The sequence below is a fragment of the Hyaena hyaena genome, unplaced genomic scaffold (genome assembly GCF_003009895.1).
Source record: "Hyaena hyaena isolate Hyena2069 unplaced genomic scaffold, ASM300989v1 scaffold_445, whole genome shotgun sequence".
Lineage (NCBI taxonomy): Eukaryota > Metazoa > Chordata > Mammalia > Carnivora > Hyaenidae > Hyaena > Hyaena hyaena.
Genome location: NW_024081077.1, coordinates 396,611 through 415,583, shown reverse-complemented (window position 1 = coordinate 415,583; position 18,973 = coordinate 396,611). Strand labels below are relative to the sequence as shown.

Below are 18,973 nucleotides of genomic sequence, written 5' to 3'. Positions count from 1 at the left end.
TTTAAGTAGGCTCCACTCCTAACTTGGGGCTTGAACTGACAATCCGACCCTGAGATCAAGAATTGCACATTCCACTGACTGAGCCAGCCAGGTGCCCTACAAAACCTTTTAAAATTTTTACTGTTATCAAAAGCTGTTCTAACACTGACTATAAAACCATTAAAAAAATGATAAACAATTTCATTTTAATATCTTATAAAAAATGGCATTTAGGCAGAGTTACATTTTCCATTATTCTAGGAATATATGAAATAGTTTGAAAAATAAAAATCGGTATCTATGTATAAAAATTGTCACATGTTTTTTCTCAAGCATTTTCTGTTAAATTATTTCTCCTCAAAATAAACATTCCATATAATTAAGTCATGGCTATTATGCTGTTTGGCACAAAATACAATGCTGCATTTACATATATACAATAATACATTTTTCATTATAGCTGGAAAAACCTACATAAAAGAAATAGTTTTACTTCAAGTGTAGGAAATAAGTACTCTAGTGATACTATTAAAATAACCATGCAGAATATGTACAAATTACAAATTTTAGCATTCTAGCCAAACTGTTTCTCAGTCTAACCCTATGACCTGAAAAATAGAAAAATAAAAGATTAAAAAAATGAATGGTTCATTTGAAACAAGCAATTAAAAGCATTTGTGATAAGTGAAGTTCTGAGATATACAACCTTACTATTAAATTTAACAAATAAAAAGTTTTCATTGAGTATTTTGTTATACTATTATGTATTACCTTATCTTAATAGAGTAAAGCTATAATCAAAATGACATGCTATCTACAGTAGTAAACTCTCATGGCTAAGGAAATACATGTGACATGACCAGGGTTCAGGTTCTATTGTGTAGAATCCCTTCACCATTTTAAATCATCTCTTTGACATACATATATTTACACAGTCAATTCCTGATTTCCATACATAAATATACCTTGTTTAAGCTGGTTTATGTGAAAATTGCTGTGAAATTCCAATTAAGTGCTTCATTTTTTTTACATGTGCCTACTTTGACATATGTCAAATGCTAATCCAGCTGAACCTATGACTGGAGGGGTGTCGAATGGCACAAGAAAATAACCATTTAGAACAATGAAATGCATTAAAATATATATATTACAATTATAAATGTTTGTAAATTGTATACATTTTAAAGCAATGAGCAAGAAAGGGAACTCAACTGTGATAACAACAAAGCAACAAGTTGACAGATGTGTTAAAACTTTTTTAAGCCATTGAGAACTACTTTGAAGATGCTCTGAAAAGCACAGAAAACAAGGCAATTTCATCCTGATGATATGCATTTCAAATCCCATTAATGCAGTCTAGATGCAGTCCCTTTATCATTGATCATACTGGGAACAATTCATTATTGGCTTATGGACCGATATTTACGACAATAATATTTAAGGAGTGTGTATTATACCCCGCACACTGCTATGAATTGACACATGCTGTCTCATTCACTCATTAGCATTCAACCTCAAATGGGAATGCATCTGGAATATGAAGATGGTTTTTGGCAATTTTTTTAAAGGACAAGAGAAACACAAATATTTCAAAATAATATTTAGTTGTTAGCCATGAGAGATTGGGATTTCATGCACAGAGACTGCCAGTTACTCATAAGCGCTGGAGCCCAGAAAATGGACACATCTCTAAGCTTTCCATTAAGAGAAAATGAAATGGACTTTCCTATCGAAAAAAAAAATGCACTGTCAGGTTTTATGGCTTGATGTTAGGTTCTGTTAGTACAACACTTGAGGATACCCCAAATTCTGTATCCCACCAACAAATCTAATTTTCAGTTCCTGTGGAATCTGTTACCAGTTACTGATAAATACCTTAAAATTTTTGGAACTAAACTACCTGAATCCAAATGACTAAAATCACTTATTCACAGAAAACCTCATGAGCTTTTCACTTCTTAATCAATCAGATATTCTGACTTATCTGAAGACACAGAATCAAAATATCTATTAACTATTTTGGACATTTAACAAAGAGGGATACTTAGAGCCAATTTAATGGTGAACTGGCCTGATTTCTTTTTAAACTTAACTACCAAGATGGTTCTGTGATTCAATCATCCCATAGCTGAGGACAGTTCCCTAACTACAGAGAAATTATTTTCAAAAGTCTGTCATTTAGGAAGCAAGCAATAATTTTAAATTGCTTTTTGTTTTGTTGCTTTCATTTTCATTCTTCCTTTACTGATGGAGAAGAACAATGGGTATTTAAATGGGGTGAAACCACATTCTTTTGATTGTCAGTGAAAAACTGTAGTACTAAACTGACTTGAGCTTACGTTTCAAAGAAAGAGCACTAAAGACCACTAATAAAACCTTCAAATAAATTTCAAGAGTCTACTGCAATGCTATGCCAACTGGCAGCACCTTTTAAGAAAGACGGGGAGAAATGAGAAAAGGTTCCAAGATACCTTATTAAGGCAACCAAAGGGTCAAAAAATACTTCCGGGAAAGAATCACAGGGAGGTAAATAATTTTGTTAATGGTTTTAAATGACCTTCTTCGAGTCCTGGTACGTGGGAACTGTGAATAAAGAAATCTAAACTTCTGACCTGAAAATAATACACAACTGGATAGAGTGGATACAAATATGAGACTCCTAAGAATGGCAACCAGCAGCCCTGAGTAGTAAGATCTAAGAAATATCACTCACCTAATGAGGTGTGATTATCATACAACATGGAAGGAATTCATATATGTGATCCACATGCAAATTTACCTTTAGTCACAAGGGAAATCAAGTAAATTCATCCTTTATCTTCCTGCTCATCAGAAAACAACAGAAGTCCACAGTTTTTCCTCCAGTATTTCAGACACAGAAAAACAAAGGTCTTAATGTTCTGGTACAGCTCATGAGAAGATAAATCAAGTGCAGTGTCTACTTGTTTGATTCTGTCCTTTTAATTCTGTGCAGATAAGGGCCACACAGTGGACTGGGACCACAAAGATGAAGAAGGATAGTTTCCCTCCCCAGAAAAATTTCCATTTTGTGTTTCTTAAGTTACAGATTTATATCGGCTGGTCAAAGAAATGAAATAGAAATTTTTCTGTTTTCCAAATTCAGTTTTGTTCTGTAAAATCTGAGGCATTCCCCAAGAGAGAGATGAGATTTGGAAAAAAAAAAAAAAAAAAAAGCGCATTGTGCATATCCCTAACCATTGGTTATCAACCCTGCATACACATTAGAATGATCTCAAGTTGGGGCGCCTGAGTGGCTCAGTCGGTTGAGCGTCCGACTTCGGCTCAGGTCATGATCTCACAGTTCGTGGGTTCAAGCCCCGTGTCAGGCTCTGTGACAGCAGCTAGCTTAGAGCCTGGAGCCTGCTTCAGATTCTGTGTCTTCCTCTCTCTCTGACTCTCCCCTGCTCACCCTGTCTCTCTCTCTCTCTCAGAAATAAATAAAGACATCAAAAAAATTTAGAATGATCTTGAGTGCTTTTCAAAGATACAGATGTAGAGGCCCCATACCAAGTGGGTTAAATCACAGCAGCTAAAGGTGGTCTCCTTAGCACAGTATTGTTTCAAAAGCTGCATAGGTCATTATAATGCATGGCCAGGATGAGACCACAGAAAAACACACACAAAACAATGTCTGACACAGAAGGGACTCAACAAATGTTAGCCTTTACTCCTGCCATTATTACAGAATTTGAGGTCAACAGTAAGACAACATATAAAAAGCAGCAGCATGGTCAAGACTTCCACTGAAATATAGAAGTAAAAAGAAAAGACTATTGTCAAGAGGGCTTTGTCAAAGAAGGCTTTGAGCAGGAACAACATCCTAACCCACACCTTGATTTGGAAGGTATTTGGAATGGCAAAGGAAGAGAAAGAAGGCATTCCAACAAGGAAAGGTAGCTTGAACAAAGGGAAAGGAGGCAAGGCAGGACACGTAGGGCAAGTGAAGGGTTAAGAAGACCAGCCTGATGGCTGGCACAAGGCCAAAAGAGTGAATGTTAAGCAATGTACTTGGAGGAGCTAAATGTAGCTGATGGAATGAAGGTGTTGAAGAACAGTTTCTATTTGATCGGACTGTCAAATGAAGATATTAAGGTTTCCCTGAGTAGCTGGGTAATATGAAGAAGCTATATTTTAGGGAAATTCACCTGGCAGTACTGGATGCAATGTGGTAGATAAAGGAGGGGCTCTATGGAAGGATTCCACTGCAGTAAGAATTTGCTATAATAACAGGCAATGAGGACACCTGGGTGGCTCAGTCTGTTAAGCGTCTGACTCTTTATCTTGGCCCAGGGCATGATCTCACAGTTCATGAGTTTGAGACTTGCACTGGGCTCTGGCTGATGGCGAGGAGCCTGCTTGGTATTCTCCCTCTCTCAAATAAACTGTAAAAAATTTTATTAAAAAAGAAGAATAGGTAATGATAACCATTTATTTGTACATTGCCACTAGCATCTTCTCTAGCCTCGTATAATCAACAAGTGAGCAGAGTATGGCTTCTTCTCAAGGTGTGGGCCCCACTTCATCACAATCACCAAGTATTTCACTACTTTTGTTGCCTGTCCTTCAAGGTGCCTCCATTAGCAGCTCTGAAAAACTGAGTTAAATTTCAGGAAACACATCATTTTTTATTATAAAGCCCACAGAAGAGAATAGCATAACAGAACAGTTCTTGTAGCTCTCAAATTCTAAAAGCCTTAATGAAGACTCTTCAAGCTCCCAGCTATTGCACTCTGTGTGACTAACTCTTGTACTGATCTACACCTGCAGGTGACAACATACCTGGCAAGAACTGGATCTAATAAGGGGTTATTCTGATTTTACTCTGTGGCAGATTTTAAATGGCCGCAAATTACTTGGGTCTCAATTTCCCCTTCCTTTGTATTTGGGATGGTCTTGCTGCCTTGTTTGACCAAAGTATATGGAAGAAGTGACATTCTAGAACTTCCAAGGCTAGGTCATAAGAAGCTTTGTAGCCACTGCCTAGGGTTCTTGGAGTGTGTGCTCTTAGAACTCTCCCTTTCATAACCCAAGTATCAAGTTATCAGAAGCTCAAGACACTTTGGAAAGTCTACAAAGACACTTGTAGATTGCTGTACTAGCTCTAGTTGAGCACCCAATCAACAGTCAACCATGTGAGAAGCCATTTTGGACACCAAGCCCAGTTGAGCCTTCAGAAGACCAGAGTCTCAGCTGCCATCTAACTGCAATGAGATTCCAAGTGAGAACGACCCGGCTGAAACCAGTCAACCCATGAGACTGTGAGAGAAAATAATAAATTGTTCCTTCAAGCTTCTAAGCTTTGAAATACCTTCTTACACAGCATACCCCTTTCACCAATATTTTACTTATGGTGGAATGGTGTAAAGGAGTCTTTCACGTTCAGGCACTTTGCCACAACAAACTGTCTTTCCCTGTCTGTTATCAGTGGGCTTTTGTAGTATGTGTTTGAAAGTCAAATGCTGACTCTAGTCTCCGTTCTTAATTTGAAATGAGGACACAGAGGCTCAAGGAGGTCATATGAATTGATTGTCATTATACAGACAGTAATATAAAAATCTTAGACTTGAATCTAGGCTTTAAAATTACAGAAATACTGTGAAAACCAACTCAGAAAACTGTATTTTTAAATTTACCCAGTTTGCCATGTTTGCTCAGAGAAATTGTTGGCAAACTTTTACTATAAAAGGCCAGATAAATACGTCAGGCTTTGCAAGTCATAAATCTCTGTCGCAACCATTCAATATATAATGCAAAAGCACCTGTAGAAGATATGTAAACACAGAGGAGTACCTCTTTTCCTGCTTTAAAGAATGGGGCTATATTCTGGTTTCAGACCCAGTTAAACTATAGAATTGGTTAAATACACCTACACTCAATCCAGCCCATGTTTCTCTTGAAGAAACATGCGAGCAGTCATGGTTTTTATTCTCTTTCAATGTACAAAAATCTTTCCAATGAATAACTTACTAACTCCATCACATATTTCAAGTTTAAAAGTTGTTAGAAATGTAACACTTTAAAGAACAAGAAGTTTTGAGTCCTCTCAAGAGGACTGGTAGAAATACATACATTGGATATTCTATTTCTAACCGCCACTTAGAATTAATAAAATTAAGTTTGTTGTGGCAAAGTGCCTGAACGTGTAAAAGAAATGTTAAAAACCTGGTTCATCTTTGGGATACTGACAAACAAGAAGGCAATTAAGTACTAAGTAATATACAGAAAAAGATGTGAATATTTTTTTCTTTCCTTTTCCCAGATGTTTTGGTTCTAAAACAAAAGTCTAAAAACTTTAGAGGCTTTTTGATCTTTGACTTCAGAGAGAATTTTAGTGCCTTCAGTTTACTGTTCATATAACTCACAAAAATGTGCCCCTGAAATATTCCCAACTAAGAGCTGGTTGACAAAATGAATAATGCTATTAAAAATGAAATCAGTTATGGTAACTTTATATAAAGTGATGAATCACTCAGCGTTGCCAAATCAAGTACTGACTGGAGGCTAAAAAGAATAAAAGGGGGAGATTTCATTAAAAGTGGAAACATTACTGAAAGTAAAATAAAATATTTTGGAATAAAATATATAAGGGTCTGGTAAGTACATTATACATTAAGGCAAAGATCCAATTTCTTAGTAAGAGAGTATAAAATAGAAGCATGATCTAATGAAGTCTTAAATAAGGATTCTAATAAGCATTCCTAGATAAAAATCATGTTACTTCTTTTTCCAATTTGCCCCTTTATTCCTGACAGACTCCAGGTGTATTTGAATGAAAACTTATTTAACGGACTTAAAAACTGTATACCTTCACTATGAAAAAAAAATCACTGTAATTAGGAAAAGCCTTATTTGGAGTCTCTGTTAATCCAAGATTAAGTAGACAAACACTGTACTAAGAGTTACAAAGCAAGACCCCTTGAAAGACATAATAAGATGTATTCTAAAGTTATAAACAATCTCAACAACAGAAATAGGGTGGTGAAACAGGTTAAGTGTGGTGTACATGAAATATTTACCCCCCCCCCACCTAAGGACACATTTATTTAAAGATGTTAAAGATAAGAACATCTCACTTCTGTAAAAACTTGCATACCAAAGAATCTTAAAGTATTTTACAAGCACATCTATTACCTGTGTTATTTCCCTTCTGCAAGTTGCTACCATTTCTATCATTGCTCGGCAACAAACCTAAGCATAAAATGATGTCTTACAGCAAAGAAGACTTTTTTCTGGTGGGCACAAGAACAGGAAGAAGGTGGCACACTCAAACAGGGATACAACAGAGTCTCATGCACAGCTTTGGTTCCAATGTATAGGCACATTTATGGCAAACAAATGTGGATAAAACCACTGTCAACAATCCTTTTAAACTGCCCATAACATATGGCACCCTTTGGCTTCTGGCATGGAACCCTGAACTCTCTGAATCCTATGTTTATTTATGCACAAATGTGTACACAATTGTCTGGGAATTCAAACTACTGTGCTCTTTTCTCTATTTATTTTTGAGAGAGAGAGAGAGAGAGAGAGAATATGCATGCACCCTTGACAGCAGGGGAGTTGGGGAGGAGCAGAGAGAGAGGGGAAGACAGAGAATCCCAAGTGGCGAGACTGGCAACCTTGAACCCTGTGAGATCATGACCTGGGCTGAAATCAAGAGTCCGACTCTTAACCGCTTAACCAACTAAGCCACCCAGGCGCCCCAAACCACCTTAAAATAATCCTCGACTCCCTTAAGTCAGTAAGAGGTAAGGGGAAAGTTCTAAAATGTTCCTACTTGCCTGCTGGATTTACTCCTGTTTTATTATTAAACATCAATACCTGTCAACAGATTGAGATTCCTTGTTGCTAAAGTGGAGTAGAGAAGCACATGTTAGGGGTTGGGAGTGAGATCCCTGCTAAATCAGGGGCAAATTCAACGCACATAAATTGTTACCTTGTTGTAGCTCCAGCTCAGGTGTTATTCTGTAAGGAGGGTGTCTTAACTGGGTCACCACTAGAAGGGAAGGGACTGTCTATTAGTCTTACTCTCTTCACTGCAAGAATTTCTCCTTGAATCTGAAGGAGTTCATTAACTTGAGCTGATTCTCATGAACTCTGTAAAGTTATTGTTAGTTACTATGTTTCTATTAATATGTTAATATAAATCCAAAGACATGTTAAGAAGATACAAAAAATACACACATGTAGTAATAACATGGTTCAGTATTATCTACAAATCCCACCAAAGCAATGGTTGAGCTGACAGCCTGAAGAAGGAAACACCTTTGCCGGATTTTCCATTCTCTGTCCTGGTTCTGGGTCAGCATCACCAACATTCAAGATTCTGTGATTTTAATCTGCCAAAACAAATCTAAAGCAAAGCAGTAGGAAAAAATAAATGACAAACTCTGGCTTACTAAATCAGATCACAAAGTCTTCAAGTTGGACTAGACAAAACATTAAGTGCAATTAGTTTAAGACAGTCATGGATTAACAGGTAAATAGTATCTAGAACTGGGAAGTGGGCAAGGAAACGAGGATGCATATTTAAGTATTAATGGTAAGAAGCAATCCTAACAAAGGACCAGAAAAATGCTACAGATCTGGTTCAATTTCTGTACTACACAGTACAACTTACCTGACAAAATTAATTACAAAAAAAAAAAAAAAAAGAACTCAACTATCGAGAAGAAACATGTGCTTTCTAATCCTTAAAAGGAGTAGCTCCAATAATCAATAAATTACATTTGGAAAATTACCTTTATGTCAAAAGTTTTTTAAAATGTTTAAATAACAAATGCTATTAAAAGGCAAGGCTATTTCCACTTATTTTGAATAAAACTGGTGACATAACCAAGAGAAATTTAAATTTTTCAGCTTTTTACATTTCAAGGGTCTCTTTTATATATAAAAATGAGTATTTTAATCTAGCACAATATTCACCCAATAACAACATAAATGAACTTTTGAGAAAGGATCTCTGATTCTAATTTACTTGCAGAACCTCCTGGTTTCTCCTAATAAATTATAATAGATCCAAGGATTCAACCCTGGATCTACCTTCTATCTTTACTACCTTCTATTGCACTAACTGTGCCCCTCTCCAACCTTGAGAAATGCCCTATGATTTCCAGAGTTTTTAAACTACTTATATACATACAACTGTTTTATATATAAGCAACTTGACAGCATATAGCTATGGAGGGTCTTTTTCCTACTCTAAATATTCAAAGGCTTGCCAACTTCCAGGGATGAAAAACTGACAGCTATCCTCTCATTTATTACCTGTAAATATGTGTTACTGCTTAACTGTCATCACCTTGCAGATCCACAGCAAGACAAACAGGAAGGCCAATTTCTTTCCTTATGGGCTCACATACGAAACTACAATCTGATTTATTATTGTGACACATGTAGCCGGTTATCACTAGCTTCTGATCTTCAGTGAAAGACTCATATAAGGAATATGAAGATTTGGGGCAATGTTTTTCTCTTTCACATGTCCACAGATGTTTCCACTGTTACTTCTAACAAAAACAAAATTAGCAAGTGAAGTAATCATCGTAGGAAAAAAAAAAAAAACTGGCCTCTATGAAAATTAAAGTCCCAGCTAACAACTATGAAAATGCTTGGTAAGCCATACAGCAGCACAAACATGGAATGTAAGTCCCACAAGGCAGGGACAGCCATCCGTTTTGTGCAATGACTATCCCAATGGCTTAGACAGAGCTTGGCACATGGGAGATACTTGGTAAGCACTTGCTGAACAAATGAAATAGAAGATATCATTAAAAATGGGTAAGAAAGATAATGAAGCAGAAATGCATGTGGTGGCATAAATCCTTGTGTTAAATGGTTCTGCATTTCACAAGGCACCAATAAAAAAGTCTGGGGTTTTCTCATTCGACATTTAGATTGGTTCACTCAACCAAGTTAAGATTGAAAAAAAAGTAGTCAATATGCTGAAATGATTAAAAATCCCATTTTGTGATCCACTCCTAAATAAGTGTCTAAAGGGTCAGAAGTGGTTGTTCACTGACATTTCAGAAAGAAATATAAAGAAATAACTGTTATCTTTTCAAAAACAGTGGCTCTTCTATCTCCTCGATACTCTCTACAGAATATCAATCACTATATCATCAGTCAGCTAATTTTCAGGTGATAGTAACCTTGTCAGTACTCATTAAAACTTCATAATTCCACACAGTAGAAAAGAATTCCCACAACATTTGGTAGGACAAAAATCTTGTCACTTAAATAAAACTAGGGCAATGTTCAGAAAACTATATTCTGTGTCAAATTACAAAGATAAATGAATGTAAATGCTGGTTTTAAGCAGATTTGTGAGCACAAATATAGAGTTTCAATTTTCTTAAAATACTTTTGTAGATTCAAAAATTAAATACATCCCTTAGAAGACTAATTTTTAATTATTTTAATTTTTAAAATAAAAGTTATTTGTTCAAATGAAAATTAATCTAGGAGATTATCAAATCTTCAATGAGGGCTCAATAAAACACCAGGAAAAAATATATGCTCAAACTGTATTAGAATACTTCAAAGGGAAACATAAATTCTTGTATTGTCTTAACTATTCCAAAAGAAAAACATTTTTGCATTCTGACACCTTAATAAGTGTACAAGGATGAATATATCCTTAAAAATCTTTTGTAGTTAGGAGACCCTTTATCCAATAATTGCAATATTTTGAATGAAACAGATATACAAACCTCTTGTTCAGTTACTGAAATATCTGCCTTTGATTTGCATTTGGTTTATTTGAATTTAACCTGTAAAATCTACAAAGGGGAAAATTAAGTAATTTTCTCTGGTTGCGTAGCCAATCATGATAAGAGCAAGTTAAGAATCATTAAAAAATAATTTCTGTGAACACAGTGCCAAACCACTGAAAATTATGCAAATCACCAATTTTTTGAAACTGTAATTTTTAATGACACAACATTATTTCCTAACCTCTTGTCTAGGTGAAACTACTCTATACGTTTCTAATTTTCCAAATACTTTAAAAATACCAGATTGGCCCAAATTACCAAGAAACATAAACTTTGCCTTCAGCTGTATTTGCTCCTTTCCCTAGATGCAAAAGGCTTCCCAGTTAGATTTTACTTATGTGAATGAGACCGGTACTCATATAATTATATTTGTTCCATTCTGTTAGTAACCATTTCAAACTGAAAGTCCAGGACAGGTTCTAAACATGTTAAGTTCTATAAAGCCATTAGCAATAAATTTGATCTGGCAGTTTGCTGGGACAATGGAATCTGCTGAAAAAGCATCTATTAGTCATTCTGGACAAACCCATCGGGATTAAAAGAATGAGTTAAGATCGTCTAAGGACGCAGCCAAAAAAAATTAATAATAATCCAACTCTCAGCTTCTGAGTTTCTAAAAGCCTTCTTTTTTTCACCGCACATTCAGCTGCCCTCCATACGCTTTAGCTAATACGTGATTAACCCGTCCACATCCTCATCCCAATCACACCGCTTAGGTTTTACCCAAAAACTAAAACAAACCAAAACTGCCTTTCTTTTGGTAAATTCCCATTTATCGGTGAACTTCCTATTCCAGGTGCCAATGCGTCTGTTTCAGCTCAGCACGAAGAAAAAGTCGCCCTTGCGCCTCGATGATCCCAAATGTTAAGAACGGAGAAAGCCGAAAGTTTGCGCAACTCCTCCTCCAAAACTCTTTGCGAGCGTTCTTGAACTGACCCGGCCTTCGCTGCAGATTGAGAAGCAAAAGCCCCAAAGCTGGCCGCGGGAACGTCTCCTCGCCAACCACTTCCCAGGGTGCTGGTGTCGCGCGGCCTCCGGGGCAGGAGGCGGCGGGCAGAAACGCTGAACTTGGGGCGCCGGGTAAAACCGGTCCGGCGAACCCGGAGATCTCGGGACTACCGCTGCCCCTTCCCGCTCACCCCATGCGATGCATTCAAGGTTTCTCCGGAAAGGCCTGAAAATCTAGGCAGCCCTACCACTTGTTGAAAGGAGACAGAGGGGAAGCTGGTGGGACGCGACGGGAGTGGAGCGGGTGTCCCAGTCAGTGGTGGTACCCTATTCACCCGCCAAGTGGCATCTCCACTAAAGCTCGAGACGCTCGAGGAAGGTCCCGGGGCCGGGACGCATCCGGACGCAGCGCCGCGAGCGCGGACCCCGGACCCGCGGGGCAGCAGGCGCCGGGCGCGGCTGGGGAGGAAAGAGCTGGCTCACCTGGGGCTGACGGCTGGAAGGTCGAGTCTCGGTCCCCCGGAGCCCGGCCCGGCAGCCTGGCGCCGTCCGCCGAGGGGCTGAGCACTTGGAAAGCCCAGCGCGCGCCGTACGGCGCTCCGCCGGGGCTGAGCGGTTCGGCCGCGGGGCACAGCTTGAGCGGCACGGGGCTGGCCGGCAGGGGCCGGACCTGCGCGCCGGCGGCGGCGGCGGCGGCGGCGACTAGAGCGGACGCCGGGCCGTGGTGCGGCGTCGGCTGCAGCCCGTGCGGCGGGGCGCCCCCAGCCCGCAGCAAGTTCTCGATCAGGAAACTCTTGCCCAGGGTGCCGAAGCCCGGCGCCGCGGGGAAGTTGAGGAGCGCGGAGGACGCCACCACGTCCCAGTACGCGCCGGCGTGCGCCGCCACGGCGCTGGGGAGCATAGTGCGGCGCCCGCGCGCCGCCTGCGCGCCCGCCTCCGGCTCCGCGCCCCGCGCCGGGCCTGCGCCGCCGCCGCCCGCGGAACCGTCGCGCGCCGAGCCCAGGAAGGAGGAGACGGCACCGAGGACGCCGGCAGGCTTGGAGCGATATTATTTATTTGGATTGGGCGTTTTCTTAAAGGGTGGGAGGAGTGAGTGTGGGAGGGGGAAGCTGTGCGTGTCCCTGGCCCGAGGCGCAGGCTCTGGGGGCGCCGGGGAAGTCGCTCCCGCTCCCTATGCAGATCCGGACGGGTTTTTTTTTCCCCCCCTCCCTCTCTTTCTAGAAGGCTGGAAGGTGTGTCCAGCCCATCCATTCATGTCATCCGGCCCACAAAGTGACAGACGCGGCCAACAATAAGGCCGGCCCCGAGAGTCTGAGCTTTGGCAGCGGGAGGGGACGCGTCGCGGGAGGAGGTGGGCGTGGAGGCGGCGTGAACCGGCCGCGCTCAGCCCCTGCCCGCGGCCCGAGCCCCTGCTCTGGAGCCCATGCAGCCCCCCGGGGCGCCAGGGCGCGCGGCCGCCCTCCAGGAGTGCCCGGACGGCGGGCTGCGCTCGCTTCTGGAGAGCGTTCCGCAGACCACCTGTTGGGCAAACCCTGGCTCTCCAGCGTTGAGGTCACTTTTTCAGGAACCGACGGGCATCCTGGAGAAGCGAACAGTCCCGAGCGGCTTGAAAGGCTGTAGTTATCAAACAGAGTCTCGAGTGCTCCTGGGACTGTTTTACAGATAGATGCACGGTTTTAAAGAGTGGGTTGCGTATGAGATGTGAGCTTTTCTTGGCTACTTTTTAAGAAATTTCGGAGGTTCTAGTGATTCGTTTCCAGTCGCTTTTTATTTATTTATTTTTAATGTTTATTTATTTTTGAGAGACAGTGAGAGAAAGTGTGAGCAGGGGAGGGGCAGAGAGGGAGACACAGTATCTGAAGCAGGCTCCAGGCTCTGAGCTGTCAGCACCGAGCCCAACGGGGCTCGAACTCAAGAACTATGAGATCATGACCTGAGCCCGAGTCTGACACTTAACCGACTGAGCCACCCAGGCGACCCTCCAGTCGCTTTTTAAAAAGATTTCATTTAGGAATCACTTCAGAAGAAATGCTTCAATAAATTCTGATCTAGAGAAAGGGATCCCAGTTGAAGGTGGTTAAATATTTGGGTCCAAACCCCAGGAAGAAAAGCCACCACCCACTTTTCCTGGCTCCTCCTCCACAGAGCCCAGGATGAGAACACTGAATTATTTAGGATTACAGTTGCTCTTTTATCCCCCCTAGAAATTTGGGTAGTTTCCAATTTATGAACAGCCTGTTAGAGACTGGGCAGACGGAAAAGGGTGTGTGTGGGGTGGGTGTGTGTGTGTGTGTGTGTGTGTGTGTGTGTGTGTGTGGTTAAAAGTTCCTTTAACCACAAGGCAATTTAAAGCTTCTCATTTTAGAAACTGTATCAATGGAGTTTTAAAACTGTGTCTTCTCTGTCGGTTAACAATTCCCATTGCTATGATCCTGTGCAAATTCAAGTGAATTTATTTAAAATAAGATTTTTAGGGGCGCCTGGGTGGCTTAGTCGGTTAAGCGTCCGACTTTCGCTTAGGTCATGATCTCGCGGTTCATAGGTTCGAGCCCCGCGTCGGGCTCTGTGCTGACTGCCAGCTCGGAGCCTGGAGTCTATTTCAGAGTCTGTGACTCCCTCTCTCTCTGACCCTCCCCTGCTCACGCTGTCTCTCTCTCTCTCTCTAGAAATAAATAAAACATTAAAAAATAAATAAAATAAGATTTTTAAAGGATGTGTGAAAGGTTTGGAGTTACATGTATAGTTTCCTCTGTATCCTAATAATAATAATATGGTTCCTATCTTCAATTTACTTAAGAGCTGGACAGAATTGCCGGGCTAGTAAGATAAACTTTCTTTTAAAAATTCTCCTGGTTGATTTGTGTTTCATTTACAGTAGGGATGTCCAAAGCTTTCTAGAAATCCACCCTCCTTACCTGCTGCCAAATAGAAGGAAAGTTATCTGCAAGGCTGGTATATATTATTAATATTCATTCACTTACTGATATAGTCAGCAAACTTTTCCTGAGCATTTCATATTTATTGAGCACTTTTGGTGGTCCTGGGAATATATATAGAAAAGAAAGTTCTGGTCCTTGCTTTGTAGTGGTTCATAGCTTAGTGAGGGAGAAAAACAAATAATATCTAAGAAAGGGATTGTAATTTAGAAGGACAAATGAGAGAAAATCTCCAGTGTAGGATTCCTGTAAACTGAGTCTTAAAAGTTGGGGATGGGCTCTGAAGTAGTAACCTTTGAGGTTAGCAAGGAAAAGAGAGATTACATCGTCCCTGCCAGTCCTAAATCATAGCCACCATTTATTCAGTGTTTACATTTGGCCAATTATAGACTAAACAGTTTGTCCCTATTAACCTGTTCAACTTCATAGTAATTCTATAAGGCTGGTACTATTTTTATCCCAACGTTACTGATGAGGCATAGAAAATTTAAGTAACTTTCCTAAAGCAACACCACCACCAGAGTGATAAAGTTGAGATACAATCTAAACCACATGATTCCAAGGACTTAGAACCTTTAAGTCCAACTGCCACTCTCTTCACAGACCTAGTTGCCATGCTAAATGGTGTCATCTGTCCATGCAAGGGCCAGTATTCTCTTGTTCTGTAGTGGGAGCAGGCGATGCAGACTCGAGTTAAGAGGAACTGTTGGGTCAGCCAACTTGCCACAGATAGGAGACAGTTGGAGAAATACAGACACAAAATGATGTGGAAGTTATAAAATTAATGGCAAGAAAATGGAATGGAGGGGATAAATATTACAAAGGTTGAATCTATAGGACCAGATGATGTAGTTCTCAACTGGAGGTGATCCCTTTCCTATTCAAGAGATTTTTGGCAATGTTTGGGCATACCGTTGGCTGCCATAACTCTATGAGAAGATGGGGAGCTTAGACACTGGCACCTACTAGCTGGAAGCCAGGGATGCTGCTAACCATCCTACAATTCACAGGACAACAACAAAGAATTACCCAGGCTGAAATGTCAATGGTGTGGTGATTGAGAAACCTTGGTTATAGAGGAAAAGGGGAGAATGTAGGATCACTTCTAGTTTTCTGGTTTAATGACTGAGTAGATGCCCTGCTTCATCAGGATGGGGACTCATGAGAAGCAGGTTTTACGTGGACATGTGAACAGAATGATGGAGACAGACATTCTGGTTGTTTGTGAGAACCTCCAGGGGGAATGGTATAGTGAGAAGAGAAATGAGCCAAGAGACGAAGGCTGGAGAATACCAATGTTAAGGGAACGGATAAAAGAAAGAAGATCCTTGAAGGAGACTGAAAATGAACAATGAATATTTGAAAACTGGAACCAGAAAAGAGAAGGGAGCCTTGGAAGTCAAGCGAGAGAAAGTTTCAAAAATGACAGATTTTGGTTAAGAATTGCTATATACCCAGCAGTTTATTTTTCAACTGGACAAACAGCTCCAGTGCATTTCCTAGCCTGCCTTTCAGACTGTGTTTGGCCAATGGAATAAGAGGAGAAGTGATGTATATCTCTTCCCATTCTGTCCCCTAAGGACCCACACAGTCCTCTACTCTTTGCTCTTTAGCTGCCAGATGTAGAGGTCCAGGGGATGAAGTCCCCAGGGTATGGTGGGACCACAAGATGAAAGCAGTCTATGTCCCTGAATCACCACAGAGAAGTCACACAAGGTGATTATTTACATAAGTAGATCATCACATAAGCAAAAAATAAACTCTTATTGGGTAATGCCATTAAGATTTAGGAGTTGGGGGGCGCCTGGGTGGCTTAGTCGGTTGAGCGACCGACTTTCGCTTAGGTCATGATCTCGCGGTTCGTGGGTTCGAGCCCCGCGTCGGGCTCTGTGCTGACTGCTGGCTCGGAGGCTGGAGCCTGTTTCAGTCTGTGACTCCTTCTCTCTCTGACCCTCCCCTGCTCACACTGTCTCTCTCTCTCTCTCTCTCTCCCCTAGAAATAAATAAAACATAAAAAAAAAATAAAAAAAGATTTAGGAGTTGGTTTCCACAGCATATCATCACCTACCTTAATTAATATACTAACTCTGTAAATGACTCAGATTAAAAAAAAAAAAAGTAATTTGATTCTCAGTGACTTGAGCAAAAGCCTTTACAAGGGAAGCAAAAGAAGTAGATACCAGTTTGTGCATGATTGAAGACGCGTAAAAGGTAAGACAGTAGGGAGGAGAAGTTGAAGACATAGGGGGAAAGCTTAAGTGAGTTAACAGGATCCGAAAAAGAAGACATGAAAATATTAGAAGATGAGAGAAAAGAGGCTGGAGATAAAAATGTGTTTGATGGAGCAAAAAGAGGCGGTAAGCCTAGCACAAGCCGTGTGGGCTCTTTACCTCTTGGTAAGAAAATGTTCTAGAACCTAAGCCAAGGGAGCACAATCCTTCATTCTTATGCAGAATGGAGCCCAAGGCTTAATTCTCACCCAGCCCTGTGTTCAGTCAGTGACTTAGAGAACTCATTGCCTAAATCCAACTATGATCTTAGCAGCATCCCGGGACTGGAACACTGTCACATTTCCTCAAGTAAATCTTTCATACAGGATGTGAACTTGAAAGGGCTGAGAGATGGACATCATTGAGCTTATAAACATATTACAGGACTGTTTCTGTATGGGCTTACACATAAATGTTTAAATGTGTCGTAGGATTCATCCTGACATTTGCCTTCATACTTGGTCATGAGGCTATGAGGATGGCTCTAAACCTCTTATGTGCTTAGTTAGCCATTTGAAGCTCCTGATACTTACGGAAAAAAAACAAAAACAAAAACAAAACCTCTCATCATTGAGAAAGCCCGATTGGCTCAGGCCATTTTGCTGCAGTGTTTCATTCCTTGAAGAATCACTTTGGTCTATGTTGAGATCTGGTCCCCCCCCAAAAAAGAGCATCATCGCAAAAATCAAATGCCTTCAGGGTCAGATGGCTGAGACCTATGGGCTAGCCTATGGGCTAGATGTAAAGTAATAGAGTGTGAGTTAGCTATTAAAGAGGCAGTGGGTCTCTCTGACCCTCCCCTGCTCACGCTGCCTGTCTCTTTCTCAGAAATAAGTAAAACATTTAAAAAAAATTAAAATAAAGAGGCAGTGGGGGTGATCAGAGGCTGCTAAGCAAAGCATACACATAGACCTATTTGTCACTAGTCTGAAGAACTAGGCTAGGGCCAGATCATGTCTTCTATGCAGCACACAGGATGTTGGACTTTGCTCTTCAATCAATGAGATGTGCACAAGAAAAAAAATGTAACTATATGTGGTGATGGATGTCAACTTAAACTTATTGTGGTAATCATTTTACTATGTATATCAAATCATTATTTTGTACACCTAAAACTAATACAGTGCTATATGTCAATTATATTTCAGTTTTAAAAAAGCAATAAGATGGATCTCACATTTGCATTTTACTTATTTATTTATTTTTTTATTTCTGAGAGAGAGAGGCAGCGTGAGCAGGGGAGGGTCAGAGAGAGAGGGAGACAAAGAATTCAATGCAATCTCCAGGCTCTGAGCTAGCTATCAGCACAGAGCCCGACACGGGGCGAACCCACGAACCGTGAGATCATGACCTGAGCCAAAGTCGGACGCTTAGCCTACTAAGCCACCCAGGCGCCCTTCACATTTGCATTTTAAAAGACTACTGCTGTGGTATGGAGGTGGTGCCGGGATCTGGAGAAGGTGCTAACTGGAGAGACTTCTAGTAATGCAGAAAAGAGATCCTGGGGCTTTAGGCTGGGTTTGTGGCAGTGACTGTGGCGAGAAGCAGGAGAAACGAGAGCTATCTAGAAGGTATCTGTGAATTTAGAGTCTAACAAAGTCTTGTCTCTCGTCAGAACCAGCATACTTGGTTTTATCAGATTGTGGGAACTATATAGCCCATTGCGTTTCCTGATATGTTTTGAATGCCAAGAAGTTGAGCTAATTTTAGAATTTAATTGCAGTAACTCTCTTAGCCCATATTTCTCTCATCTCCACCCTCAGTTCACTTTAGATCTTTTATGTTTATTTTGATGGCACTGTTATATGTGTATCCATTTAGTGCAACTCCTCCAACCGTGTAAGTAATAAGCAAATATAACAAACAGGTCAATCTTTTTTATTTTAAACACACATGCTTATTCTAAGTAGAATTCTATAGTGGAATCTGAAGAAGCTTCCCTAATTCCTCCATGATCGGTTGAATTATCTTTTGGGGCAGAAAAGTCTTGGTGCTTGGTGGACAGAGAAGCTTCTCGTAGCCCGGGTAATATGCTCTCTGATTT

General features: G+C 40.6%; 1 protein-coding gene across 1 annotated transcript in view; it reads right to left on the bottom strand.

Moving 5' to 3' along the window:
* Positions 1-12,624, bottom strand: part of DBX2 (developing brain homeobox 2) — a 34,008-nt gene extending 21,384 nt beyond the window's left edge. The window contains exon 1 of the mRNA XM_039253293.1: positions 12,207-12,624. Coding sequence (XP_039109224.1) covers positions 12,207-12,624 — 418 coding nt within the window. The remainder of the gene's footprint in view (positions 1-12,206) is intronic.
* Between the last annotated feature and the right edge of the window lie 6,349 nt (positions 12,625-18,973).